This window comes from Triturus cristatus, chromosome 11 (assembly GCF_964204655.1).
Source record: "Triturus cristatus chromosome 11, aTriCri1.1, whole genome shotgun sequence".
Lineage (NCBI taxonomy): Eukaryota > Metazoa > Chordata > Amphibia > Caudata > Salamandridae > Triturus > Triturus cristatus.
Window position 1 is genome coordinate 675,397,933 of NC_140594.1, and position 27,718 is coordinate 675,425,650.

At 48.0% G+C, this 27,718-nt stretch overlaps 1 protein-coding gene across 2 annotated transcripts in view; it reads left to right on the forward strand.

The window, feature by feature from the left end:
- The window catches only part of LOC146785310 (dehydrogenase/reductase SDR family member 12-like), a 242,409-nt gene that overhangs the window by 43,832 nt on the left and 170,859 nt on the right, over nt 1-27,718 (forward strand). For both annotated transcript variants that reach the window (XM_085636416.1, XM_085636417.1), the window contains exon 3: nt 2,928-3,010. In XM_085636416.1, the coding sequence (XP_085492542.1) occupies nt 2,928-3,010 (83 nt within the window). The remainder of the gene's footprint in view (nt 1-2,927; nt 3,011-27,718) is intronic.

Consider the following 27,718-nt stretch of genomic DNA (forward strand, 5'->3'; position numbering starts at 1 on the left):
AGGGGCGTATTCCGCAATCTGCTCCCAGATCTCAGCTGATCTTCGGTGTCCAGCGAAAACAATGGACAAGGCAGAGTTAGGTTGGTTTGACAAAAACTGTTCCCTGGCCAACAGAAAATTGAGGGCGGCCCTGAGCAGTAAACCTTTGAATCGGTCTAACATAGCTCAACTCAGGAAAGATTATACTAAAACCTTGGCTATTAGGAAAAAGGAGATCCGGGAGGACGCTTGGGAGGAACTCTCTTCCGTTGACGTCCTTCGCAACAGTGCAAAGTTCTGGTCTGTCGTTAATAAACCTTTCTTTCGCGATCCCTGTAACACTCAATTAGATTGCGGTATTGGGGTTCACCAGTGGCACTCTCACTTCAAGTCAGTCTACGAAGTGGGTATGAATGGTGGATTAAATCCCCCTCTTCCCACTACAAAACAATATACTTTATTCGTAACCAAGGGCGAGGTGGTTGAGGCCATCGGCAAGATGACGAGCAATAAGGGTCCGGGTCCCGATGGCGTCCCCTCGGACCTTTTTAAATCTGACATCGAGACTTGGTCCACAGTTTTAATGAACATTTTTAACAGGGTCTGTGTCGCAGGCATTCCGGACACTTGGTCCGAGTCCGTGATCATACCCATTTTTAAAAAGGGTAACAGAGGGGACCCTAGTTGCTATCGCCCAATCTCACTCATTGATTCCGCAGTTAAAGTCCTGGGGCGAGTAGTTTTGGGTAAATTAACAGATTGGTTGGAGGACACCAACACCCTTTCGTGCCTACAATATGGGTTCCGTAAGGGCCGTGGCACCATAGACCAAAGCTTGAATCTTTACCTTTTAATAGGCAAATATACTGTAGCTAAGAAAGGGACGTTACACCTGGCCTTTATGGACTTATCCTCGGCCTTTGACCGAGTGAATCGGTCGAAACTGTGGGAACTCCTCCTCAAGCAGGGAGTAGACGAAAATCTTGTCTATTTTTTAGCAGATCTTCATAGAGATCTCTCTGCCATTGTCAGATACGACCGATTGGGTAACTGCACTGGCAAGATTGGAATCTCCAATGGTGTCAGGCAGGGCTGTATTTTAGCTCCCCTCCTTTTTACACTCTATATTAATGACCTTGCCACTGCCTTAACAGAGTCTTGTAAGGATATCCCTAAGGCTGGGAAGTATCAAATTCCTGCATTATTATATGCAGACGATGCTGCATTGTTAGCGCGCACAGCAGTAGGGCTTCAAAGTCTTTTAGACACATTTGCTGACTTCATGAAAAGACTTGATTTAAGCGTGAACTTCTCTAAATCGCACGTCATGACTGTAGGTTGTAAACCCAAGAAAATTAAAACCATGCTATGTGAGGGCCACGTTTTATCTAGAATCACAAGCTTCCCATATTTGGGGGTTATTTTTGTTGATAAATCATCCTGGGCCCCTCAATTAGCTGCAAAACGTAATGCCTTTGCTAGATCCATTATAGGTGTTCTGGACTTTGCCCGCAAACTGGGGGTGAAACCCATGCAAGCCATACTGAACATTTACGCAGCCAAATGTATCTCCATAGCTATGTATGGTGCGGACCTGTGGGGTTTTAAAAATGTGAAGGAACTTCAGGTGGTAGAGGATAAGTTCTTAAAAACCATTCTATCGCTTCCCCAGGCAACCGCTGGTTATATTGTACATCAAGAATGTGGGGTTGGTTACCTAACTGATCGGATAGCTTTAGCCCCCCTATTAAAATGGGTATTAATCTGGCTAAATCCGGAACTTGTACTAAATCGCGAAATTATAACAGACTGTTTATCGCTTGAGTTCGGAAAGGCTATTCCATGGCTGCGTTATGTTAAGAACCTAAGTGATGAAATAGGCCGCCCAGACATATTCGATAATCCCAATAATTTATCAAAGGGAGACCTCAAATGGGTAAAAGATATGTATAAGCTCAGAACCACTCTAGCCAGAGAAGAAAAGGAGTTAATAAAACCTACAGTAAAGGCCCATCAGCTATTAATAACTACATACAGCATAGAACCTTACTTGACCATAGTGAATAACATGAATCATCGCTTTTTATTGACAAGGTTTAGACTGAACAAATACCATCTTTTGTTCACTGATTCCGCAGGATGGATGAAGGATAGGGACTTAGAGATCTGTTCTTGTGACAGATTCTCTCTCAAGGATACTGTTCATCTTATCTTTTTTTGTAAACATTTGTCCCCTCTCCGCAGAAAATTCATCATCCCTCTTATCAAGAATAAGGGATTCAGACAAGTCAAACCTGCTCTTTTGTATCTCCAGCTGCTAAGTACTACCTGGGAGATTTTTAACATTGCAAATTTTTTGACCATTGCGATGAGATTAAGGAAAAAAATCATGTGGTCTTAGTCTTGTTTAAAATTAATTGTGAATCATGAGCAAACTCGACCTTGTCTTATTTTAATGTAGTGTTTTAAAATCATGTGCACATGCTCATTTTAATTGTAATATATATTGTATTTATTGTGATGACTTGCACTTTTATGGTTCTTGATATGAGCCGAATAAAGTAATTTTGACTGACTGACTGACTCTATACCGTGCCTGGTCAGAAATTAAAATGAGAGAGTAAAACGACAGGTTTTCAACTGTTTCCAGAAACTTTTGCAGGCACTACTTTCTAAATGGCATCCTTTCTATAATAAGTGTGACTTCTAAAGGAGTTGCCTTTCCTCAAACTCCCTTAGAAAAAGATGAAGGGCCAACCCCCATATACTCAGCTCTTGAAAATATACCAGTCAGTTTTATTGTAATTCAGTCTGCCCAATTCTTGCTAAAATTGATTTTCTTATTTAAGGCTTTGCCACAAAAAATCTCACAAGTCCTACACTTCTAATTAAAATATTCGCTGTCTTCTAATTCCTTAGTCTTAAAGTAATTTTATTTTCTCTCATAGGGGGTACAATCCATATGGTTTGCAGAAATCTGGATCGAGCATTAGAGGCAAAAGATGAGATTGTGAAACTGAGTGGAAATGAAGTAAGTGTATATTCATCAGGTGAATGCAAACATTTTTGAGGATTTTCCCACTTATCCATATTATGGCAATCTATGACTCTACAACTCCATCTGATTCAATTGTCTTGTTCTAGGACTGTGCAGTATGCACTTAGTGCACACTTGTCTTTAACCGCCGTAATAGCTTATAAAACCATTTTCAGTCATCATAAATATTTTTGTTCGTGTGGCACAACACACCACAGCAAAACACAGCAGCACATCAAAAACGCAATTCAATACACCAATATAAAATAAAGGTACAACAAAAAATCCTGTAATACAATAATAAAAACGTATTGCGTTATTGAGTTGTATCCCGGTTGTCTTGTGGACCTTCAGGTGGTTTGTTAAGTTGTTGTGGTGTATTGCGTAGTTGTGTTTGTGTTGCATTGCAGTGTTGTGATGTCGTGCCACAGTTTTGTTATTTTTCTAGTCTGTTTGTTGTTTTGATCTGTTTTACTTTTTGTTTTAGTGTGTTGTTGTGGTGTTTTGTGTTCATATGTTGTGATGTGTGCATTTGCTAGTGTGTTTCCTATTATTTCTGGAAGAAGCCCAACATGACTCTAGTGCAGAGGTCTTCAAACTTTTGTACGTTGAGCACCCCCAGCTGAATTTCTTTAGATGTTGGGCCCCCCCACCACCTGAAAGAAATTTCTGGAATCGACCGCCACGCGCATATTCCCGGCATATCCAGCAAATAATGTTCAATACAATAAGAGTGTTTAGTAAACTGCAGGTTTGTGAGTGGGTGTGGTGAAATGATAGAGGCTTATTACACAGCTCAAAACACCACTTTTCAAGATAAAATGTGCACAGATTGTTTTTACTCGGATGCTTTGTTTTACACATGACATAGATTGATATTAACACCCTCAACATAAATGTGACAAGGTGTGCCTGTTTTTCAGAGACGATCAATCTGTGGATGGATTTTTGCTACTGCCATCCTCAGATTGTGCTCCACATCCAGTCTTGAATGGTACTTAGTATTTAACACCGCAAGTGCTGAAAACCCAATCTCACATAAATAGGACGAGCTGAAAGGCAAGAGAGTTTTGATTGCAGAATTTCCAGCTTTGGGAGAAACTGCTGACATTTTCAGCCAAGACAGGGACTGTAAGGGAGACAGTGTTAGATTTTTCGAGCACTCCCTAGCTCAGAGCTCATACACGAGAAACAATTCTTCTCTAGAAATCATTAACAAATATTTTAGGCAGCATTATAATGGGATAATTGCCCACCAACCAGTTATGGATCCGAAGACAGTTGAAAGTCCACAGAGAGGGACCTAATTGAGAATTCCTAAGTAGTACGATAAGTTGCTTTCCTGAAGCAGTGGGAGTTTAGGACACGTCGGGCTTATGTTTAAAAAAAATAGAACTAATAATAAATTAATGATGTTGTCTATTTTACTTCATGGTAATGTTGTCTGACAGACTTTGTGATGGCATGGACATGTTAGTAATTTTGGGTGCCCTGGGCCAAAACTATTTTTGGGGCCCCTGTTCAGTGCAGCTTTGAGTTTAAATGATTTACTTTCAGCTCTGCCATACCCTATTTAGCCAGGCTACTAACGGTGCACAGGCACTGTAGTGGAAATTCTAAAAGCGTTTACATCTAATATTCCGAGATAGTGATGTGTTTTCACTGTTGTAACAAAGCAGCAGCCCACTAATTTTACAGTGAATAATATCTGTGATATCCTCCAATTTCTCATATGTGAGGACTCGCTTGGAGCTAACTTTTTTTATGGTTAACGTTTTTATGGTTGTTGCATGAAACAAACACATTTCTCTGCAAATAGTAATAGACTCCCTCACATCAATCACATTAAAAAGAGATTAAACAAAACGGTATTTGCAAGAATCTGATTAGGAATTATTCCAGGCCATCAAGGCAAAAACCGAACTGTCTCTATCAAGGAGCCCCTGGAAGGCTGGATTGCAGTGCATTTAGATGTCTCCTTTTGTAATTTAGGACGAAAACCTTGATGGGGCAGGACATGCCCATACTTGTGTACAGGGGTGAGTGAGGTGACCATATGAATTTGGGTGCGCATGTTGGTGCAGAGTGGGACAAATTAATGAATGGTTAGTGGTGGGCTTATTTGAATGAGATTGCAGATTGATCAGTGAGGGGGACAGTTGAGTGAAGTGTCACGAGTGCAGGTTGAGTCGTGGGCTCGTGTGACTGCAGGGTGAGGTACAGGGTGAACAGCGCAAGTGCATTGTGAGTGCAGAGTGATCACTGTGAGTGGAGGGTAAATGGGTCAATGGTGTAAGTGCATGGTGATCAGTGTGAGTGCATGGTGATCAGTGTGAGTGCATGGTGATCAGTGTGAGTGCATGGTGATCAGTGTGAGTGCATGGTGATCAGTGTGAGTGCATGGTGATCAGTGTGATTGCATGGTGATCAGTGTGATTGCATGGTGATCAGTGTGATTGCATGGTGATCAGTGTGAGTGCATGGTGATCAGTGTGAGTGCATGGTGATCAGTGTGAGTGCATGGTGATCAGTGTGAGTGCATGGTGATCAGTGTGAGTGCATGGTGATCAGTGTGAGTGCATGGTGATCAGTGTGAGTGCATGGTGATCAGTGTGAGTGCATGGTGATCAGTGTGAGCGCATGGTGATCAGTGTGAGCGCATGGTGATCAGTGTGAGCGCATGGTGATCAGTGTGAGCGCATGGTGATCAGTGTGAGCGCATGGTGATCAGTGTGAGCGCATGGTGATCAGTGTGAGCGCATGGTGATTACTGTGAGTGGAGGGTAAGTGGGTGAATGGTGTGAGTGCATGGTGATCAGTGTGAGTGGAGGGTAAGTGGGTGAATGGTGCGAGTGTATTGGATCAGTGTGAGTGCAGGGTGAGGGTGAAAGTGAAGGACGAGAATGAGGAGCAAGTTGTCTGAATGCAAGGTGCAATCCCAGACACTTGAAATATCTCAGCATGTTATTGACCGCAGCGTAGGGTTTCAAATGTGTTAAACTATTGCTATTATGGCAGTAACCAGGGATCAGGGTGGAGGAAAGAAATAGTGTGCTGATCCCTCAACAAACTTCCAGTTTTATGATTAGGGTAGCCAGCTCATTATTTTGATGTTACAGATGGTATAAAAATAAGCAGTCACCTAAAGCCGTATTTTCAGCACTTATCTGTGCATACTTTGAACAGCAAATATAAATAGAAAGAACTTTTAATTGTTTTCTAGAGCTGCCTGAATGATCCATGACTGATAATAAAAGGGAACAAAAACAGAAAAGTCACATTACATTTGAATACATACTAGTTTATTTATAACCATATTTAGTGTCAAGACAAGCACTTTGCATGCTGTTTAAACACATGGCTGGCTGGCATTTTGCGTGCCTGCCTGTGTAATTTTAAAAGAAACTTTCAGGGATGTTTTAAGGATTTTGAGGGCCCTGGGCCAAATGTATTTTGGGGGCCCCTGTTCGGACCAGCTTTGATTTTATGATCCAGTCTCAGCTCTTTCATGCCTTCTTTGGTCAAATACTAAATGTGTGTACATATGATATTCAGGGATAGTGATGTGTGTTTTCAGTATGTAACACAACAGCACTTCACTAATGTTACTGCAAATAATCTCACACCCTTCCATTTCTCATATGCGAGGTCCTGTATTGATCTAAAATAACTTTCTATATGGTTGTTACATGACGCATAAACAACTTTTGGCTGCAAAATGTCTGTAATAGACTCTTACACATTAAAAATGAATGATAGAAAAACGCTATTTACAACATTGTGTTTAAAGAAAATGTCAAGGTCATGAGGGCAAGACTCTAGAACAGAGCTGGCTCTTTCAGCACCCCCTACCCCCCCCCCCCCACCTGCTTTAAAAGGCTGGGGCCCTGGGCCAGAGCCCACCTTGCCCATGCCTTAAAACATCCCTGGAAACTTTGTCTCCTTTCTGGGAAGAGCGATCTCTCCCAGGTGGGGGTTAATTCATAGACCTGAAATGCTTCAGCTGCAGTGGGAGGCAAGGGGTCTCCTCTGCTGTGATATCGAACGCGAAGGAACAGGACTGTCTGTTCATTTGGTTTCGGTTTTAGCAGAGGAGACATCCTGCCTCCCACTGCAGCTGACGCGTTTCAGCTCTATGAATTAACCCCCCTCTGGGAGAGTTAGCAAAACAAAAGCATGGGATCGTAAGGAAAGATTAGAGAGGAGTGCGCGCCCCCCCTGAGATGGTGTCGCGCCCACCCAAGGGGGCGCGCCCCACAGATTGAAGATCTCTGCTCTAGTGTGTGTATAGGGATAGGGTCAGACTGCAGCAGTGGGAATATAATCCCCTACACTGGTTTCACTCGTCCACTTGGCCAGCAGTACCTCATATTTGACTACTATCTTATTTTTTCAGGGCATGCATGTTAGTGTTTGCATAGGCATTCCAGGCACAGCAGAGGAGCCCCCCACACTTGTCTTATTTGGAGAACACAGGGCCTGTCTCAGAGATCAGCATTCCTAATCCAGGCTAGTATCAAAGGCTGTATGCGATGAGGCGGAAGATGACCTGACCCCTTTTAGTGTCCGTTCACCTCTGATGTGATCTGCCCAGCTCATGTTCTATCCCTAGATCTTTCCAACCCTTCTGTATTGAGGCATGAATATACTGTGAATTAAGAGTCCTTAAGATGCTACTTTCAGCAAGGTCTTTTTTTACTAACCTTTTGGTTATGGCCTCATGGTTATTTTAGCTTTTATGATATGTTTCTCAGGTGGGTGTATGTGTGTATTTATGCATCTCAGGGCACTAATTGTGGGCTGAATATTTCACCATGCCCTTGACCAAGAGTGGTGTTGTCAAGTGCAGGGAGTTCCTCTGTCTCATGACCTTTCCGAATCTGCTATCTTGTTTCAGTTGGGAGCACTGCTCCTAGTTGCCGTGCTCCCTCCATGCCCAGTTGATTAAGTGTGGTGATACTAATGGTGGGGTGTGTCTGTGTGTGTGGGTGTGTGTGTATGTCTCAAATTAACTGTGTTTCTGTCCTTACATCTCCGGTGGGTTTAAAAAAAACACTGAGGCCTTCTGATTCCCAAAGATGTCTCTGCCTCTCCCCATTGCTTGCCTCAGTGATGTGTTGGGGGTGGGGAGTACGAATCCTCTCTATTCTGTTGTCGCTCTGCTTTAAATATCCCAACTTTGGAAGGAAGCCTTCTGTCATGCTGTCATGACTCTTTACTGTTTCTATCTCATGCTGTCCCCATTTTTTTAGATTTCATATTTTCACCAGGTGAAAATGTGGAACAGTGGCCTTTGTGGTCACCAGCTGGATGCACAAAATGGAACCATCTGGCCTCACACACTGGCCACGCTTCCCAAAAAAGTAGAAAAAAAATATTATCGAGAAGCCACAACAGTTTGATAAAACAAGGCTAAGCGAATCTGAAGAAATATCGCTAGAATATTTGATGCTCCTTACTTAATTTTGCTTCAAATGGATTAAAAATAAAGCAAACTCCCAAAGTCACAATCAAGGAGGTCTCTGTCATAAAACAAACCCTAACTTACTTTGCAGCTGGGTAGGACGGAGAGGAACATTCTGCCCCCTAAATAATCTTTCACCATCAGAGGGCAAGAACACACCTAAATTACTCACTAAGGGGCTTACTGCATGAAGAGTGTTCATAGAGACCGGTGAGGCAGGCCTAAATTTAGTTGCATGCGGACTGTGTGTCCATGATAGTGGTTGTAAAAAACAGGGGTATTAGTTGAGGGGCGTAATTACCACCTTGGGTAATAACTACAGACCTTGTCAGATGATCCCTCAAAATCAGAAAATTAACTTGAGCTCAACCCCCTGGTGGCTCTGACATACAGCAGGCAGGCTTAACTTAAAAGCAATGTGCAAAGTATTTATGTAGTATTAAAACAGACAGTAATAACTTTGAAATACAAAACAATAAAAATCCAAAAATTAATTTACAAAATTGAGTACAATTAAGTAAAAAAAGTGACACCAAATGATAAAAATTCTATAAGGGGGACCATAGACATGAATTTTTAAAGTTTTAAGTAGAAATAGCACCAAGAAGCGTGATGATAGTCAATGGCTGCGGTAGAATAGGACCTAGGCACAATTTGACGCTGACTGCAATGGAGCTCCTTTAAGTCCTAGTCCACCGCAGGTGTACACTTCTAAAGCCCCCCAGGAAGTCATGGAGGCACTTGGAGACCTACAAGGTGTCAGGCAGAGGCCAACAGGAGAGTCCAATCCAAGTCCAGCTGCCAGTGGTCAGCTGGGCATTTGCAATAAAAGGCCTCTTGTAGCTTGCTGTGTTCCAGAAGGTGATTTCTGTGTCCGTGGGTACAAGACAAAGCAGCTCCAGTCGTCCAGGGCTCTTTACAGATTGTAAACAGCAGGTTTAGTCCTCTTCTGATCTTCCTCAGGTTGAGGAGTGGTCTGTAGTGGGTGCCTGGAGGTGCCACCTTTATGCCTGATAGGAGCTAGATAGTGGGAATGATCACTGGGGACACCCTAACCAATATGATAATGGTCACTTTGGTTATTTCCAAGATTGCCGTAGTCTTCGACCATATTAAACTGGTGACTGGACGTGTTCATGGGGCGTGTACCATAGTAATCCTAGTCTCCTCTCACATTCAACACCAAAATCCAGTTTTAGGGAGTCCCTGTATCCACAGCAACCTCGGAGACAGACGTCCAGTAAAATCAAAACTAAGCTTGCAACAACCAGACAGTGGATACACACTAAGTGCTTTGGCATTCTGCTCCTCTCCTCTGAAGTGTGCCCCAAGTGTTATATGTAAACGCAGCAGACCTGTCAAACACACAATAACACTGTAATATTAAAGAGGGTCCCACTGTAATTGAGTCTTGACTGGCTGGCAGGACAAAAGAAAGCCCAGATGTGAGTTACATTTGTCTGTGACAGGGGAGGCCCCCTTGAAGTGCACAAAGGGGTGGGCACAGCCCCCAAGCTATCCTGTCAAAGGAATGGCAATTCCTTCCCAGACCCAAAGGCCATTTTCCCTATCCTGGGAGCAGTTCACACCCAGTGTCGGACTTGGACAGAAAATAGGCCCGGGCACCAAAATAAAAGAACCCCCTTTAGTGAATTGGAAAGATAAAAAAAAGTGGCCCTTGTTTCCAAATTGAAGCAGTTGTGAACTTGTAAAGACACACTGTATAAGTGTTTTGCAAGGCATGGAAGACAGCAAGGAACTGAGTTTGCCTCGGACAACGTTTGATTTAATATCCGGTAAATCAATAGCAAGAAAAGTCTCAGCAGACAATAAAACAGGCCCACAAACAGCAAAAAGTAAAAAAAAAAAACCACTCCCCGCACTGTCCTGTCAGACCAGCCCATCGGGCACTGCCTGATTGCCCTATAGGCCAGTCAGAACCTGTTCACACAACTCGCCATAGGGGAGCCATCAAGCTGCTAGGTGACAGCACTTACAGGAAGGCCTCTAAAGGATTTAGGATGGTAAAAAGGTAACTTTTCTGATGTACCTTGTCTGTAATAGACACAATTAGGCTTTACTACTAAATTGGATTTGGCTTACTTATTAAAAAGAGCCCTTGAAATATTTCTCTAGCTGTTTCTGAGACTGACATAACATTTATTTAACTTAATATTGTATTTCAGAGCTTTCCCATGAAACGGCTAACCCTGAGATTGCTTCCAGGTTCTTTTCAATGTAAGGACATGTTTAACAATAAACCTTCACATGAAAGCCTTCTAAATAACATGAAACCTGCCCAGATGGTCAGTAAGACTTATTTAGGGGTGTTTCAAATTAGAGTTTTAGGCCTGTGAAAAAGGGTTATTTTGACTTGTTTTATCTGCAGTTTTAGATCTGCACAGCGAGGCTCCTTGTGGCTGGCCTGCAGTCATGTTTGCATTGTCACTGCTATGGGTAGCAAAATGAGTGCTGCATCCCATGGGTGACATTTAACTTACAGATTCTTGGTAAACTGTGTCTACCGTACACTAAGGACATATACGTAAGTTAAATATGCCATTCAAGAGTATACTGATTTTGCCATGTTGTAAGGAGGAGCACACGTTCTTTACAACTGATTAGCAGGGGTAAGGTGCACAGAGTTCTATAGCCAGCAAAAAGGGTTTATCAAAAAGGTTGAAATAAAATAAATTGGGGTGACCATGCAGAAAGGGTACATTGTGGTGCAGCCTTTCTGGCTTTTATGGTGGCACTCTAGCTTGGGACCATGGGCATTGTTTCAGGACTGGGCCATGCAAATTTAGTTCACTTGAGCACATTTACAGAGCAATAATACCAGAGTTCACAGCATGTCCCAAAGTCCGTTTCAACCCTCACAAAGTCCTAGACTGAAGTGTTACTATTTTGCTGGTTGCACACTCTTCTAGGTATTGCACTGTAGCAGTTACATAGCTTATGCATAGCATTGTAGGGCACAAAAGGGCATCTTCTGATAAGTAGCATACTATAGCCTGCTGAAGCGGGCTATACCAGCTATTAAAGGCCCGCTCCAGCTTAAAAGGCCGGAGCCGAAGGCGAGTGCCTTTAACAAGGGAGCCGGCCTTTAATAGCCGGTATAGCCCAGCTACAAGGGCTATAAGTCTATTAGAACATTCTGCCACTAGAAGGCAGAATGTTCTAACAAATAAAACAAAGGCGTCTCGGAGCCCGAGGGGGTTTAAATCCCCTCGAGCTCCAAGAGGCTTTTGTTCATAGCAAAAGCTGTGAACAAAAGAAAATATTTGAATGTTGCTCTGTGGGCTTTTACCGGCCCGTAGAAGCAAGGAGCACTCCATTGTCTGCAATGGAGCTCCCAACATTCCAATGTTCTAATGTACTATAGGGAGCATGTGTTGTATTTGTTATGATCCTGAGAGGGAAGCGTTTTGGTGTGACTGCCTGGGAGGTTCTCTTATCTTGTGGCACAGTGTTTAACAGTGTGGTGGAGGTGAGAGATAGGCAAATACATAAAGGCAATTTGCTGGTGGTATAATGTACTTGTGCAATGTTTCTAGTTTCTATTATGCTTGAGCCAGGGATTTGTCTGGATGGCCTTTGCACACATGTAGTCCATTTGAGGGGCAGAGGGCTTAAAATACATAGGCAGCTACATAGCATCAACCTGGCCAGAGGACCGGTGGGGTGCTGTATGAGTTTGTGTTGTGTGTGTACATGAAAAAGAGGTGGGACATCAGGGAGGGCCCAATAATTTATACAACAATATGCCAGAGATGCCATCAAATTAATACATTTATGACAATTGAGCAAGAATTGAGCTTGATGATATAAGCTGTAGTCATGCACCTTTTTGTAAGGCAGGGCATCTGCCTGCTGCTATAGAAATACGCCTTATGAGCGAGAAAAGAACTGGAGGTGCAATCAAAGCTGGTAACTGGAGCGGAAACTACGCAATCTTTAAAAGGCACAGATTCCGTCTGCTCCTACTAAGGCACAGGACGTCAAAAGTTTGAGCAGGGATTCCCTGCCCAAGCTTCTCTCATGTGCTCAACCGCTCCCAAAGGCAGACAAGCATCGCCCTCCATCAAAAGGCCCCCGCATGCGAAACAAGAGTTATACATCCAGCAATGGCCCTCGAGAGATCACCCCCCGGTCGCCACTTGAGCAGTACTCCGCATACAAACATGAGGGACATAGCAATAAGGCCTTTAGAAAAAGAACAACCCCTCCCACTCCCCACCCTCCCATCCCACCCCAAACTGGTGTGCTTTCGTATGTACCTAGAGGAGACAAAGTGGCCGGACCGGCCCCAACCAGACCTCTGCAGATCATGGCGCCGGGGCCAATCTGGCGAGCCGAAGGAGACAGAGATATTTAGGACATGTGATCTCGTTCATTTCAGTCGATAAGAGAGCCAGCAGCGGCTGCCAAGCATCAACAAAGCCACCCAGAGTGTCAGAAAGAGAGGCCTGAATGTGCTCCATTCCCAAAACATGCCACAGCTTATGTAGCCACCCCAACCTTGTCGGTATCCGCGGCGTGGGACTGCAAGTCCATCTGCTGCTCCCGCAAGCGGAAGACCTCTTGCTGCAATTGCCTGACTTCCTCTTCCTTAGCCTGCTCCTGGTCCTCGATAGCTGCCACCCGATCTCCGAGGGTATCCACCTCCCTCCGCAATTCCCGCACCTCGCCCGCCACTTCGCTCTTTAGGGTATGAAAGTCTTCGCGAAGCGTATTGAAGAGGGACTCCAGGAAGGATTTGGTAATGGGGGCGTCTTCCCCATTGGGATCTGTGGCAGTGTGGGGCCCCTTAATAAGCATCTCCTTCAAGGTCCGCTCCTTCCGCCCCTTTGACTGGACATATTGTCTCCTTAGGGACCACGGGCGACCAGGGGAACAAAGGCCCTGCTCAAGCAAGACCCAGGGGCAGGACGCAGGAGGCAACTCACCCCAGAGAGGCATCCCAGGAAACACCGCCTCCCCCAGCCGCCCCACCAGGCGAGCAGCCGGATCACCAGGCCCAGGAAGATGTGAAGCAGAGAAGCAGGACGCAGACCCCTTGCTCAAGGCCGCTCTCCGCTGACAGCACTAGAAGTCCAAATTACGCCGCCAAACCAGAAAGCGCGGGGGGGAAGAGCCACCCCGCAGCCACCGTCCGTCCTCTCTGGAATAGGAGGCCTAGGCACGTAGAAAGGGCCAGTCAGCTCCACCACATCAAGCACTCCAGGGGGAACTAAGGGGCCGAGGACCTTTGGAACACCGCCTCCGCCCCCAAAAGCCAGCCGAGTCACTCTGGCCGAGACCCCCCGGGAGGCCACATAGGCCCAATGTCCTTCAACCGTCTCTTCGCCGACCAGGTGTAAGGATCTTACCCGGTCAGAGTTCCGCAGGGGCGTCATGCAACACCAAGTCCAAATGTAGAGAAAGTCCCAACCTTCCACCTCCCTCTCTGCCTCTATCAAGCCCTAGAGCACAGAGGTGGCGGCGGAAAGGAGGGGAACAAAACAAGGATAGAAGGGGAAACACAGGACTGTGGTCTTCTTCCTTCTGTTGTGTCTTTATGCAACTGTGGTTATGTTCGTGAAACAGTGATCTGTGAATGTGAAAAAAGAACAATATAAGTGACTCTACAACCTATAAAGACCCTAAGACCCCCACCCCTTGTGTAGTTATGCCTATCAGAATACCTAACGGCTAGAGGCCCTCCGTTACCTATGGAGATGCACAGGAGATCAGAAGAGGTCAAGCAAAGGCAAGGCAAGTCGTAATCTGCTACTGGAGTGGATGCAGTTCGACCTTGGAGAATCCGGGGGAAAATCACAGTAGACACAAGGCACCTGGATAGGCTTCTTCGTGTAGATTCCAGACACATCAGCAGGAGAAGTGCACGTAAAGAAGGAGGGGAGAATCTGGCACTCGCTGGAGGTAAGTCTACCACAGGAATAAATGGTAGGACCACAACTGGCCTCGAAGATGGGGGGAGACAGGGCAGAGACACCCGGCCGGCCCGCGGGACAAAATCCGGCAAGGTGGGCGGAGCGCTCTGGTCCCTGTGAGCTCGGATCCCAAAACAGGAAAGTATCCGGAAGGACGGGGCAAAAAGTAAGAGAACAGCGGTACCGCAAAATATACAACAGAGCTCTGCTGGCCGAGAAAAAACACTCAGCAATACGTCCGAATAACGGACTGTCCGATACGCTTTCCAGGAAAGAGGACGGAGAAGCAAGGAAAGATGAGAGTCCAAAACGGACGCCGAAGCGCCCGCGCAACAGGAGCAAACCGGAACCCGGAAGCAGGAACAGGAAGTTCACGGAACAGCCTGGGGCAAACACTAGAACGCGAAGCCCCGAGCCTTCCGAATGGCAGGCTTTTCTACTGGTCTGCCGCCATCGCGCGTGCGCGATAGCCAGACGCTGCAGAAGGTTCGTCACCAGAGGAGGAGTGGTCGCGGCAAGCATGACAGTACACCCCCCCTAACGCACCCCCCACGGGTTTGGGTTTCTGAGGATGTCGTCTGTGGAGCAATCGTATCAAGCGAGGAGCATGCACCTGGCTGGCAGGTTCCCAGGTGCGATCTTCAATGCCATACCCCTTCCAATGTATCAAGTATTGTAGACGGCGTCTACTCCGTCGGGAGTCAACAATGGATTCTACCTCATATTCTTCTCCCCCGTCAACCAATACCGGAGGAGGGTGAGCTGGTAAACGAGTACCGGGTTCCACAGGTTTCAGGAGGGAGACATGGAAAACAGGGTGTACCTTGATGGTTTCAGGGAGTGTTAGTTCCATAACCACAGGATTGATGACTCTAGAGATCGGGTATGGTCCAAGGAACTTAGGTTTAAATTTACAGGACCCCTTCAATGGAATGTATTTGGTAGACAACCATACCTCATCGCCCTCCTTATAGTCTGGTTCTAACTGTCTATGGCGATCTGCTCCTTTTTTGTACGCTTCCTTTGCTTGTTCTAAGTTTGACTGTGTCAGCTGGTGTATATGTTGGATTTCTTGAACGAAGTCACTAACTGCTGGTGCGTTACAAGAGGAGGCTCTAGGTGATAGAAAAGCCTTTGGATGATAACCATGTGAACAAAAAAAAGGAGTGTACTTCGTGGATGCATGTTGGCTGTTATTATATGCGAACTCCGCCACCCATACCATCTTATCCCACTCGCTGCGTGAGTGTAAAGACTGACTTCGTACGTACTGCTCAAAACACTGGTTGACCCTTTCGGTCTGCCCGTCTGTCTGCGGATGATGGCTAGAGGACAGTCTCACATCAATCTGCAGTAAGGAGCATAGCTGTCGCCAGAATCGAGAGACAAACTGGGCACCCCTATCTGAAATTACCACAGAGGGGAATCCGTGTAACCTGATCACATGCTGTAAGAAAACAGTGGCTAGGTCTGCTGCAGTGGGTAATCCCTTCAGGGGGATGAAGTGTGCCATCTTCGTAAACAAATCCACCACCACCAACAAAGTGTTAAAGCCCTTGATAGTAGGGGGAAGTTCCACTATGAAATCTAAAGACACCGTGTGCCAAGGGAAAGGAGGTGTGGGTAAGGGTTGGAGTAACCCAGAGGGGTGTTGCCGCGATACCTTGCTTTGAGCGCATACATGACAGGTCTTAACGTATTGTTCAGTATCCTTGCCCAGGGTAGACCACCAAAAGCGGCGTCGTACATTATCCAAAGTCTTTTTAAGTCCGGGATGACCGGCCAAGGGATGGGAATGACACCACTCTAAAGCTTGTTCCTGTAAGGCATGTGTAGGTAATACTAGCCCTCCCTGTACATATATGACCCCTTCTCTAGTCTCATACTCTGTGGTCTTAATCAACTCCTGCCCCTCGGGACCTTGCTGTTCCCTCACGACTTCCGAAAGGAAGTCGTTCTCGGATAAGGCTCCTATGATCTTGTCTGGCGGGATGATCAAGGGAGGTTCTACCTTCTCTTCTGGTATCTCAAACCCTAAACGAGACATAGCATCCGCTTTACCGTTCTTTCTACCCGCCCGGTACTGTATAGTGAAGTCATACTCACTAAAGAACTGTGCCCAACGGAGCTGTCTCATGGAAAGGGCCTTAGCTGATCGTAGAAATTGCAAATTACGATGATCTGTATATACAGTCACCGTATGTTTGGTTCCCAGTAGGTATTGCCGCCACTCTTCAAAGGCCTTTTTAATAGCTAACAACTCCTTGTCTCCCACTGCATAGTTGACTTCTGCAGGGGTTAGTTTGTGTGAAAAAAAGGCTACTGGATGCAATTCTCCTGAGTGTCTATCTGCTTGTGAGAGTACCCCACCTACTGCGACCTGTGACGCATCAGCCTCCAACACAAAAGGATAACTTGGATCTGGATGTTGCAGTACTGGAGCTCGGGTGAAGGCCTCCTTCAGGGTTTGAAACGCTTTATCGGCTTCGGTTGACCAAATGAACGGGACCCCTTTTCTGAGTAGTTGCGTTATAGGGGCTACTAATCTGGAAAAGCCGTTGATAAAGCGCCGATAAAAATTGGCAAAACCGATGAATCGCTGAATGTCTTTGATCTTTTGAGGAGCCGGCCACCTTGTAATGGCCTCCACCTTTTGTGGATCCATTCGCAACCCCTTGGGAGAGATTATATACCCCAAAAAGGGAACTGATTGTACATGAAATGTACATTTTTCCAATTTGCAGTACAATTGATTGTCCTGCAAGCGCTGTAGAACCTGTCGTACATGTGAGATGTGTTCTTGTACAGACTGTGAAAAGATCAGCAAATCGTCAATATAGGCGATTACACAATTATCTAACAGGTCTTTTAGCACCTCATTTATAAAGAATTGGAAAGCAGAGGGCGCGTTGCAAAGCCCAAAGGGCATTACCAAGTATTCAAACAGTCCATACTTGGTACAGAAAGCCGTCTTCCACTCATCCCCCTCTGCTACCCGCACCAAATGATATGCCCCCCGTAAGTCCAATTTTGTGAATACACGGGCATCTTTTACTCTGTCTAGGAGGGCGGAGATGAGTGGAAGAGGGTATCTGTTCTTGATGGTTATTTTATTTAATGCCCTATAGTCAATGCAACAGCGTAGACCCCCTTCCCGTTTGGGAATGAAGAACAGAGAAGAAGAGGCCGGTGATTTGGAGGGTCGGATGAACCCTAAGGAAAGCATGTTGTCTAAATATTCCCGTAGATACAGGTTTTCCTTTTCTGTCAAGGAATAGACACGACTGAACGGTATCTTGGCTCCTGCTTGAAGGTCTATACGACAGTCGTAGGGTCTGTGAGGCGGCAAGGAAGTGGCCTCCTTGGGGTCAAAAATAGCGTTTAAGTCCTGGTAAACCTTAGGCACCTCTTCTTTGTTCCCAGTACTTCTACTCTCTTGGTTTTGACTAACAGCCAGGGTGTGTGCCTTGCAACATTCTGGTCGAAACTGTAAAGTGGCCTTATGCCAATCTATGAGAGGATTATGTTTCCTTAACCAGGGTAGGCCTAAGAGAACAGGAAACTGAGGCGACTGAATAAGATCGAATTCCACCTGCTCCACATGATTGGTTTCTAGGAGGACTCTGATGGGTTCGGTCTTCTGTGTTATGGGCCCTGATTTTAACACACTCCCATCTATAGTGGTAACCGTCTCTCCATACCCCTTGTCCTGGGGCTGAATGCGGTGTTCCTGAGCCCATGTTATATCCATAAAGTTCCCTGAAGCCCCAGAGTCCAGCATGATTTGGGTTTCAGCCTGTCCTTGTTTCCATACCAAATCAGCAGGGACAAAAAAAATGACCAGAGGAAAATGTGATAGGGTCGGAAGAAGAGACACTTAATCCAGATGTACCCGAAGTCCTTGTCTCACAGGTCTCCGGGCTTCCTAGTTTTCCGACTTCTTGCCTGACACTGGTTTGGTGGGACAGGCCCTCAAAAAATGTCCCGCCTTCCCACAATATAAACAGAGCCGGTTTTCTCGCCGTCGGCGTCTCTCTTCCGGGGTTAAAGGACCTCTCACTATACCGATCTGCATCGGTTCTGCTTCCTCTACTGTAGAGGGGACTTCAGGTCTTCTCTCCCTTATTGTTACTACCCGAACCTCTGTTTTACCTCCTCTCTCCTTCTTACGTTCCTGCAGGCGGTGATCAATCTGCACTGCCAGATCAATGAGGTCCTTACAGGAACGGGGAAGGTCCACTATCTGAGACAAGGCGTCTTTGATCTCGTCCCTCAGGCCCCTATAGAACAATGTACCACGTTTCTCCTCGGGCCAGTCTGCCTCAACTACTAACTTCTGAAAGGAAGAAATATAGGTGGCTATCTCATTAGTTCCTTGTTTTAAGGAAAGCAATTCCGTATCGGCCGTGAGAGTATATGTGTGTTTATCGAATAACTTTCTGAATTCGTTCTTGAAAGCCCCATAGTTCTGTAAAAGAGGGTCGTCTCGGTCTATTAATGGAATTGCCCAATTTGCAGCAGACCCCCCGAGGTATGATATCACAAACGCTACTTTAGCCTGATCTGTGGGGAAACAGGGGGCTTTACAAGTGAAATGCAGTTGACACTGGCTGATGAATGTGGCAAATTTGGAGGAATCGCCCGTAAACCTCTCAGGAGGGGCGAGAGGAATGGACGGAGGAGTATGGACCTGTATAGTGGGTGCGGAGTCACTAGCATGGCCTTCCCCCTGCCTCTCCCTCTGTATAGAATTTACTCGCAGTGCCAACGCCTGGGTCTCTGCCTGAAGATTCCCAATCATGTTGGCGAGATCCGCCAATGTTACGTGTTGTTGCTCCATGACGCCCGGGCAGAACACACCACGTGGGCTTCGCGTTCTGTAAGGATCTTACCCGGTCAGAGTTCCGCAGGGGCGTCATGCAACACCAAGTCCAAATGTAGAGAAAGTCCCAACCTTCCACCTCCCTCTCTGCCTCTATCAAGCCCTAGAGCACAGAGGTGGCGGCGGAAAGGAGGGGAACAAAACAAGGATAGAAGGGGAAACACAGGACTGTGGTCTTCTTCCTTCTGTTGTGTCTTTATGCAACTGTGGTTATGTTCGTGAAACAGTGATCTGTGAATGTGAAAAAAGAACAATATAAGTGACTCTACAACCTATAAAGACCCTAAGACCCCCACCCCTTGTGTAGTTATGCCTATCAGAATACCTAACGGCTAGAGGCCCTCCGTTACCTATGGAGATGCACAGGAGATCAGAAGAGGTCAAGCAAAGGCAAGGCAAGTCGTAATCTGCTACTGGAGTGGATGCAGTTCGACCTTGGAGAATCCGGGGGAAAATCACAGTAGACACAAGGCACCTGGATAGGCTTCTTCGTGTAGATTCCAGACACATCAGCAGGAGAAGTGCACGTAAAGAAGGAGGGGAGAATCTGGCACTCGCTGGAGGTAAGTCTACCACAGGAATAAATGGTAGGACCACAGCTGGCCTCGAAGATGGGGGGAGACAGGGCAGAGACACCCGGCCGGCCCGCGGGACAAAATCCGGCAAGGTGGGCGGAGCGCTCTGGTCCCTGTGAGCTCGGATCCCAAAACAGGAAAGTATCCGGAAGGACGGGGCAAAAAGTAAGAGAACAGCGGTACCGCAAAATATACAACAGAGCTCTGCTGGCCGAGAAAAAACACTCAGCAATACGTCCGAATAACGGACTGTCCGATACGCTCTCCAGGAAAGAGGACGGAGAAGCAAGGAAAGATGAGAGTCCAAAACGGACGCCGAAGCGCCCGCGCAACAGGAGCAAACCGGAACCCGGAAGCAGGAACAGGAAGTTCACGGAACAGCCTGGGGCAAACACTAGAACGCGAAGCCCCGAGCCTTCCGAATGGCAGGCTTTTCTACTGGTCTGCCGCCATCGCGCGTGCGCGATAGCCAGACGCTGCAGAAGGTTCGTCACCAGAGGAGGAGTGGTCGCGGCAAGCATGACACCAGGCCGACCCAGGGAGAGGGCAACTCCCCCGGCCTTGCGCTGCAGACCACTCGCCGTAGGCGCCACCAAACCTGAAATTTCACCGCTGCAGCCGAAGAAGTAGCCCGGGAGGCCCCCTCCGATCCCGGGCCTCCCCCACGCCCTCCGGCTCATACAAATTGCAGGACTCAGCCTCCGCTGTTTCAGGAGTGGCCCCGGGCTCCCACGCCGCCACTCACTCCACACCAATGGAGCCAGCAACTCTGCAGCCCCAAAGCACGGGCTGTGTTCACAGTAGGACCGCCTCCGACACCGTCAACAGCTCGCCCCGGTGGCACCGCCAGCCACCGGTGCCGTCACCAACAAGAGGGGCCGCCACCGCAGAGAACCAGCTACGTGCGGGGTCCGGCCGCCATCTTGGCCGCCCCGTGCGTCCGACGAGCACCAAACGCTCATCCCCAGCCGCCCAAACTCAGGAACCAGGCGACAAGAAGGCTGGGGGCTGCCACCACCACGCCCCCGGCGCTCTAAATGGGGGCAAGCATGAAACAGGGGCCGAGCTGGGCAGCGGCGGGCGGGGAGACGAAGCAGCACACGTCTTACCCGCTCGCCATCTTGGCCACGCCCCCCAAAATAAAAAAATAAAACACTTTTAAACATGTTTCTACATGCCTCCACACATCGACTTTCATTCCTACTCATCTGTGTGGTCTTTTTCCACTCTCCGCTCTTCGCCACAAAGTTTGCACTCACCTCTAGCAATATACATTTTCTCCAAAACAATTGTAGCCAACGACCACCATTTCCTGTTCTAGGTAGCTCCAAATTCAGAAACAAGTTTGTTGATTGAGCCTTACAGATGCAATAGCTCACGTCAGCCCAGGGAAACCAGATCCTTTGTCCACCATGTTCATTCCAGAACCCCGGCCTTGGGCCCTGTAGGAACATTTACGGAAAATCAACTACCTACTACTACTACTCCAAAGCTGGTCGCAAGGCCTTGGGCTGTCCATCGTAATGCCAGAAGCTTGGCTCCATTCTGCTGACCCCTACCACTGTGGAGATATTACCCACAATCTGCCTCTACCAGCATTAGTATGAATGTTCCTCGAGCCCTATAAGCCAGCAATTATATTTAACTTTGACTAGAAGTGTCTTGGTCAAGGTATTAGCTGGTGCGGTCTTCTGGATTGTGCAACTCTGATCTGCCCTTTATGTGAGGAGGATTTTTCTCACTTGTAGTATTATATTGTATTTTACACCTTATATAGAAGTCCATCATCCTCCAGAAGCACATTTTTGAGTGTTTAGCAAATGTTATTAACAACATGGTATATTTGTCGTTTTGATTCTCTGCAGGAAGCTTTTTGGTGTCAAGGGTAAGTGACCAGAGAGATGCTCTTATTTTGTATTGGAGTGCAGCGCCTAGCAATGAGAGAGAGATGTGCAAAATCGAATTTGTATTACCTGATTGTTGTTATTTACTCTGATCGACCTGTGCTATGGTTCTTGTTTTCCATTAGGTTGGAGCCAGGGGTTCACCTGGATGGGCTATGTTATAGGGGGTCCAGTTAGTGGGTGGGGGTCACGGAGATTAAAACATATAGGCACCAACCTAACCAGAGGAACGGCAAGAAGCTGTGTGCATGTACATCAATAAGTGAGGTAATCGTAAAAGGGTCAATAATTTAAATTACATCATGCTCATGGCAGAAATGCTGTCAAATGAGTAGCATGATGCCAAATGGGCAAACATGGAAGTTGGTGGTTTGAGAAGCAGCCATGTACCCTTTTAAAGTCGGAGATATTGCCTCTTGCTGTAATAATACACTTCATGAGCAGGAAAGGAAGTTTAGGAACAATCATGGTTGGCAACTTCCCAAAACTACACATTCCTCCAACTACCGCTGCGCCACAGGAGTCCAAATCTTTTACCAGGGTCTCGTGTTCTAAGCCAATCCGGGAATTCTGTAGTGTCACAAGGGTAAGGCACATCAGAACCTTTGAACATTGACCCTTTGTCTGGCAGTTTACAAATGTTACTATCTAATAGAAAATTGATTTTAGGAGAGACTTACAAGTGTGCCAGCAAAATATAAAACTTGGTGTTTTGTAAAATCCATTTCTCAGCAAACCATGGTTGTTAAAATTCATGCGAGACAAAACTAGGCTATGAAAAGAAATGGTACTGCTTCTAAATCATCAAAATCCACCAAACATATGAGCACGATTTGAGATATACTGGTCTTCTAGCAATCCATTTTTTATACAGCAGTTTAGCTTTTACCCTCTAACATGTTGTTTTAACGGAACTCCCAGCACTTTCTTCACAGACTTTTAATTGTTTTTTAACTACTGGTATTTTTTCTAGTTTTTAAATTGTATGAGTTTTATTAAGATGCAATACAATTTGATTTGATTGGATAAGAAGAAACGGTGCACATCTGATGAGGCAGGGATAGCTCTGTACCAGGACATTCAGCATTACAGTGCATTGTCAGACATGGCTTTTCCAGCGGGTTTTTGCATTTTGGCCTCCTGTTTTGGACCCTGTTTTTTTTGGTTTTATGACTCTGGGCACTTTACCACTGCTGATCAGTGCTAAAGTGCATATGCTCTCCCTGTAAATTGTATTTATGGATTGGTGATTCCATGATTGGCATATTTGATTTACTGGTCAATCAATCAATCAAGAATATTTGTAGAAGGGCGCTACTCACCCGAGCAGGTCTCAAGGTGCTGGGAGGGGCGGGGGGGGGGGGCTGCTACTGCTCGAAAAGCCAGGTCTTGAGGTGCTTCCTGAAGGAGAGGTGGTCCTGGGTCAGTCGTAGGTGGGTGGGGAGGGAGTTCCACGTCTTGGCTGCCAGGTAGGAGAAGGATCTTCCTCCGGTGGTGGTTCTGCGAATCCGTGGGGCGAGGGCGAGGCTGGCGGAGCGGAGCTGGTGGGCTGGCGAGTAGAATGTGAGGAGGTTGTTGAGGTATTCGGGGCCCATGTCGTGGAGAGCTTTGTGTACGTGGGTGAGGAGCTTGAACGTGATCCTCTTGCTGACGGGGAGCCAGTGCAGGTCTCTCAGGTGGGCGGAGATGTGGGTGTGACGAGGGATGTCCAGGATGAGTCGTGCAGATGCGTTCTGTATGTGCTGGAGTCTTTTCTGTAGTTTGGCTGTGGTTCCAGCGTAGAGAGCGTTCCCGTAGTCCAGCCGGCTGGTGACGAGGGCCTGGGTGACCGCCTTTTTGGTTTCGGTGGGGATCCACCGGAAGATCTTTCGGAGCATGCGAAGGGTGTTAAAGCATGAAGATAAGACGGCATTGACTTGCTTGGTCATCGTGAGGGAGGAGTCAAGGATGAAGCCCAGGTTGCGTGCGTGGTCCGTGGGCTTGGGGGCGGTGCCCAGAGCAGGGGGCCACCAGGAGTCGTCCCAGGCGGAGGGGGCTGGTCTGAGGATCAGGACCTCCGTCTTGTCTGAGTTCAGTTTCAGACGGCTGAGCTTCATCCATTCCGCGACGTCTTTCATTCCTTCCTGGAGGCTGGTTTTGGCGGTGGCGGGGTCTTTGGTGAGGGAGAGGATCAGCTGGGTGTCATCAGCGTAGGAGATGATGTTGTGGTTGCAAGCGATGGCTGCGAGGGGGCTCATGTAGACATTGAAGAGGGTAGGGCTGAGCGAGGAGCCTTGGGGTACGCCGCAGATGATCTTGGTGGCCGCGGCGCGGAAGGGCGGGAGACGGACTCTCTGGGTTCTGTCGGAGAGGAAGGAGGTGATCCATTCCAGGGCCTTTCATTGGATCCCGGCGTGGTGTTAGGGTGCGGTGGCAGACTGTATCGAATGCGGCCGATAGGTCGAGGAGGATGAGGGCGGCAGTTTCCCCGTTGTCAAGCAAGGTCCTGATGTCGTCGGTGGCTGCGATGAGGGCGGTCTTGGTGCTGTGGTTCGCTCGGAAACCGGACTGCGATGGTTCGAGGGAGTTGTTCGTCTCGAGGAAGGCGGTCAGTTGCTTGTTGACTGTCTTCTCGATGACTTTTGCGGGGAAGGGAAGGAGCAAGATGGGCCGGAAGTTCTTGAGGTCTGTGGGGTCCGCGGTGGGTTTCTTCAGGAGGGCGCTGATCTCCGCGTGCTTCCAGCTCTCCGGAAAGGTAGCGGATGCGAAGGAGTTGTTGATGATGTTCCGGAGTTGGGGTGCGATGATGGAGTCTGCTTTGTTGAAGATGTGGCAGGGGTCGGCTGGGGAGCCAGAGTGGATGGTGGTCATCACGTGGGTGGTGTCTTCAGTGCTGACGGGGGTCCCGGCGCAGAGGGTGGTGGTGGGGGGCGTTGGTGCGGTGGTGGGGTACGTGGACTGGGCGCCGAAGCTGTTGTGTATATAAACGATCTTGTGGTGGATGAACATGGCGAGTGAGTTGCAGAGGTCTTGCGAAGGCGTGATGTCGTTGCTGCTGGCGCTGGGGTTGGAGAGCTCTTTAACGATGCTGAAGAGTTCCTTGTTGTTGTGGATGTTGTTGTCCAGTCGTTCTCTGAATAATGTCCTTTTGGTTGTTCGGATCAGCTGGTGATGTTCTCGGGTGGCGTTCTTGAGGGCAGTCAGGTTATCTGCCGTCAGTTCGTGGCGCCAGGCTTTCTCGAGGGTACGGCAGGATTTCTTTGAGTCTTTGAGGTCGTCGGTGAACCATGGGTCTTTCCTGCTGCCAGGTTTGCTTCGAGGGTTCTTCAGTGGTGCCAGGTCATTGGCGCAGTTGGTGATCCACTGTGTGAGGTTGCGGGCTGCGTCGTTGGTGTCCGTAGTGTAGGTAGGGGGGTTTTGGCTTAGGGAAGTTGTAAGCTGGTTGGTGGTGATCTTGCTCCAGCATCATCGGGGAGCCTGTTGCGCGTGTTGGTGAGTCGTGGTCCTTCTGAAGTTGAAATGGACGCAGCTGTGATCGGTCCAGTGTAGTCCGGTGGAGTGGCTGTAGGTGACGAGGTTGCTGGTGGAGAAGACGGGGTCAAGCGTGTGGCCGGCGTAGTGTGTGGGGGTGTCTACCAGTTGCCTGAGTACGAGGTTGTCTAGCAGGGTGGTGGAGTTGTTGTCATTGTTGTTCTCCAGGTGGAAGTTCAGGTCCCCCAGGAGTATGTAGTCTGAGCAGGCGAGGGCATGCGGGCTGATGAAGTCTGCGATGGCTACGCTGAATTGTGTGCGTGGCCCCGGGATCTGTAGATAAGGGTGCCTCGGAGGGTGGTCTTTGGGTCGGTGTGTATCTGGAAGTGAAGGTGTTCGGCGGCGGTGAGGGTGTAATCGGAGTTTGTCGTGATGAGGATGGTGTTCCTGTAGACGATGGCGATGCCTCCTCCGGTTTGGTTGACACGGTCCCTCCTGGTGATCTTGTAGCCGTCCGGGATGGTTATGGCGATGTCGGGGGCTGAGTAAGCGTTCATCCAGGTTTCCATGAGGAAGGCGACGTCTGGCGCTGTTGTGTCGAGGAGGTCCCAGAGTTCGACGGCGTGCTTGTGGACGGAGCGGGTGTTGAGCAGGATACACCTGAGGAGGTTGTTGTTGGCGCCTGGTCTGGGGGGCGCGGTGCAGGTTCGGAGGCAGGTGAATTTGCAGGCTTGGCAGGTGAAGGGTCCGTGGGTGTGTTTCGGGGTGGCTCGATGACAGGCGGGAATTCGGCCGGTGTTGAGTGCGTGGAGGGCGGCAGTGTCGTATCTCAGGCGGGGCTTCTGGCTCCTGTGGGGGCCAGGGGTTCTGGTGCTGGACGCGGTCCAGGCGCGGACGGGCGCTGACTGGCTTGCCTTTGGCGCGCCTTCGGCGCGACAGCGGCGCACCCGCTGCACGCGTCCGCTGCGCGGCCACTTCGCGGCCTCCATAAGAAGGGCAGTGGGAGGGAGGAGCAGCTGGGAGGCGGGAGCGGGACAGCGAATGGGCTTGCAGGGGGGCGGGGCCGCAGGGACACAGCGGTGGGAGAGTGCGAGGGAGGGGAGTGGGAGGGGGGATACAGAAGGCAAAAAACGGCGGGCAGGGGTACAATGAAGGGCAAAACAACAAGTGGAGGAACTAAAGCAGAATTACAGCAGAAAGAGGCACAATATTACGGTATTACAGCACAAGAGACGCACAATAGAGTACAAGTATACCGGTGGCACGAGGGCAGGAAGCGGCCCGAAGCAGGCAGCGGGGCAAGTAAGTCCCTAGTGCAGTGCATTGTGTGTGCCCAGGGCCTGTAAATCAAATGCTGCTAGTGGGCCTGCACCACTGATTGTGCCACCCACATGAGCAGCCTGTAAACGTATCTCAGACCTGCCACTGCAGTGTCTGTGTGCAGGTTGGTACTGCCATGTCGACCTGGCAAGTTCACCCACTTGACAAGCCTTCAATAAATCTTTATTTCGGTTTATTAAACCATAACAGATGCAAACACATGAGACCTTGTCGATATTATTCGGAATAAGAATACTGTAAAATACTCCATATACACACTCTTAAAGATAAGATATTCATGTTACATTGTATAGAGCATTCTTCTAAAGGATTGACACCACTGCTGGAGGCTACACCATACCTGGATTTCTCCCTGATTCTTGGCCCGCGCACGCTGTCTGTTTCCCTCCCGCCGCCGCAATACTAACGCGGCCGCTGTGCGGAGGGGAACTACGCTTCCCAGCATCTTCAGCGCTGGAACAGGAAGCGGAACAGGAACCCGCCCACCGCAGTTTCGCACTTGGAGCCCTTTAAAATCAAACTGTGTCACCGCCACGCGGGGACCGCACGCGGGACTGCGCCGGGAGAAGCCCGGGACAAGGGCGGGACCGTCTGAGGCCGTCCGAGGTTGGACTAGGTTGGGTTGGGCCAGGGACCCTGCCTGAAAATCTATTTGTACTATCCTTGTACATACGAGCAGTTTGGTCTAATCGGGGTAATTATAACATCTATTTGAATCTTGTGCTCCAAGTGTATTGATTACCTTAGCCACCTTATTGACCTTACTCATGCCTGGGAAAAAACAAACCCCAGCTAATAATACTATAGATAATTATCTTATCCAAGTTGTGGCTAAAATTAACAGCGACAGGAGATCCTCACTGGGATTAGATTCATCTAACCAATCCCATATGGCCGATAAAGAGTATGGGGATTCCTCGGCTTTACACAATAGTAGTACATCTTGTGTGGCTCATGACCCTCTTTACGATACAAACCCCATTTTGCCTAGTGGCGTAGTTGTTCTTACTGAAGCCAACAGTGATAGCGAAGGGGTGTCAGTGACATCCACCAACATCGAGTCCCCTTTTTCTATTACCCCTGTTCCAACTCCGAGGGTTACTAGGGGTAAAAGCAAGGTTATCCCAAAACGAGGGGGTCTAAGATCTGG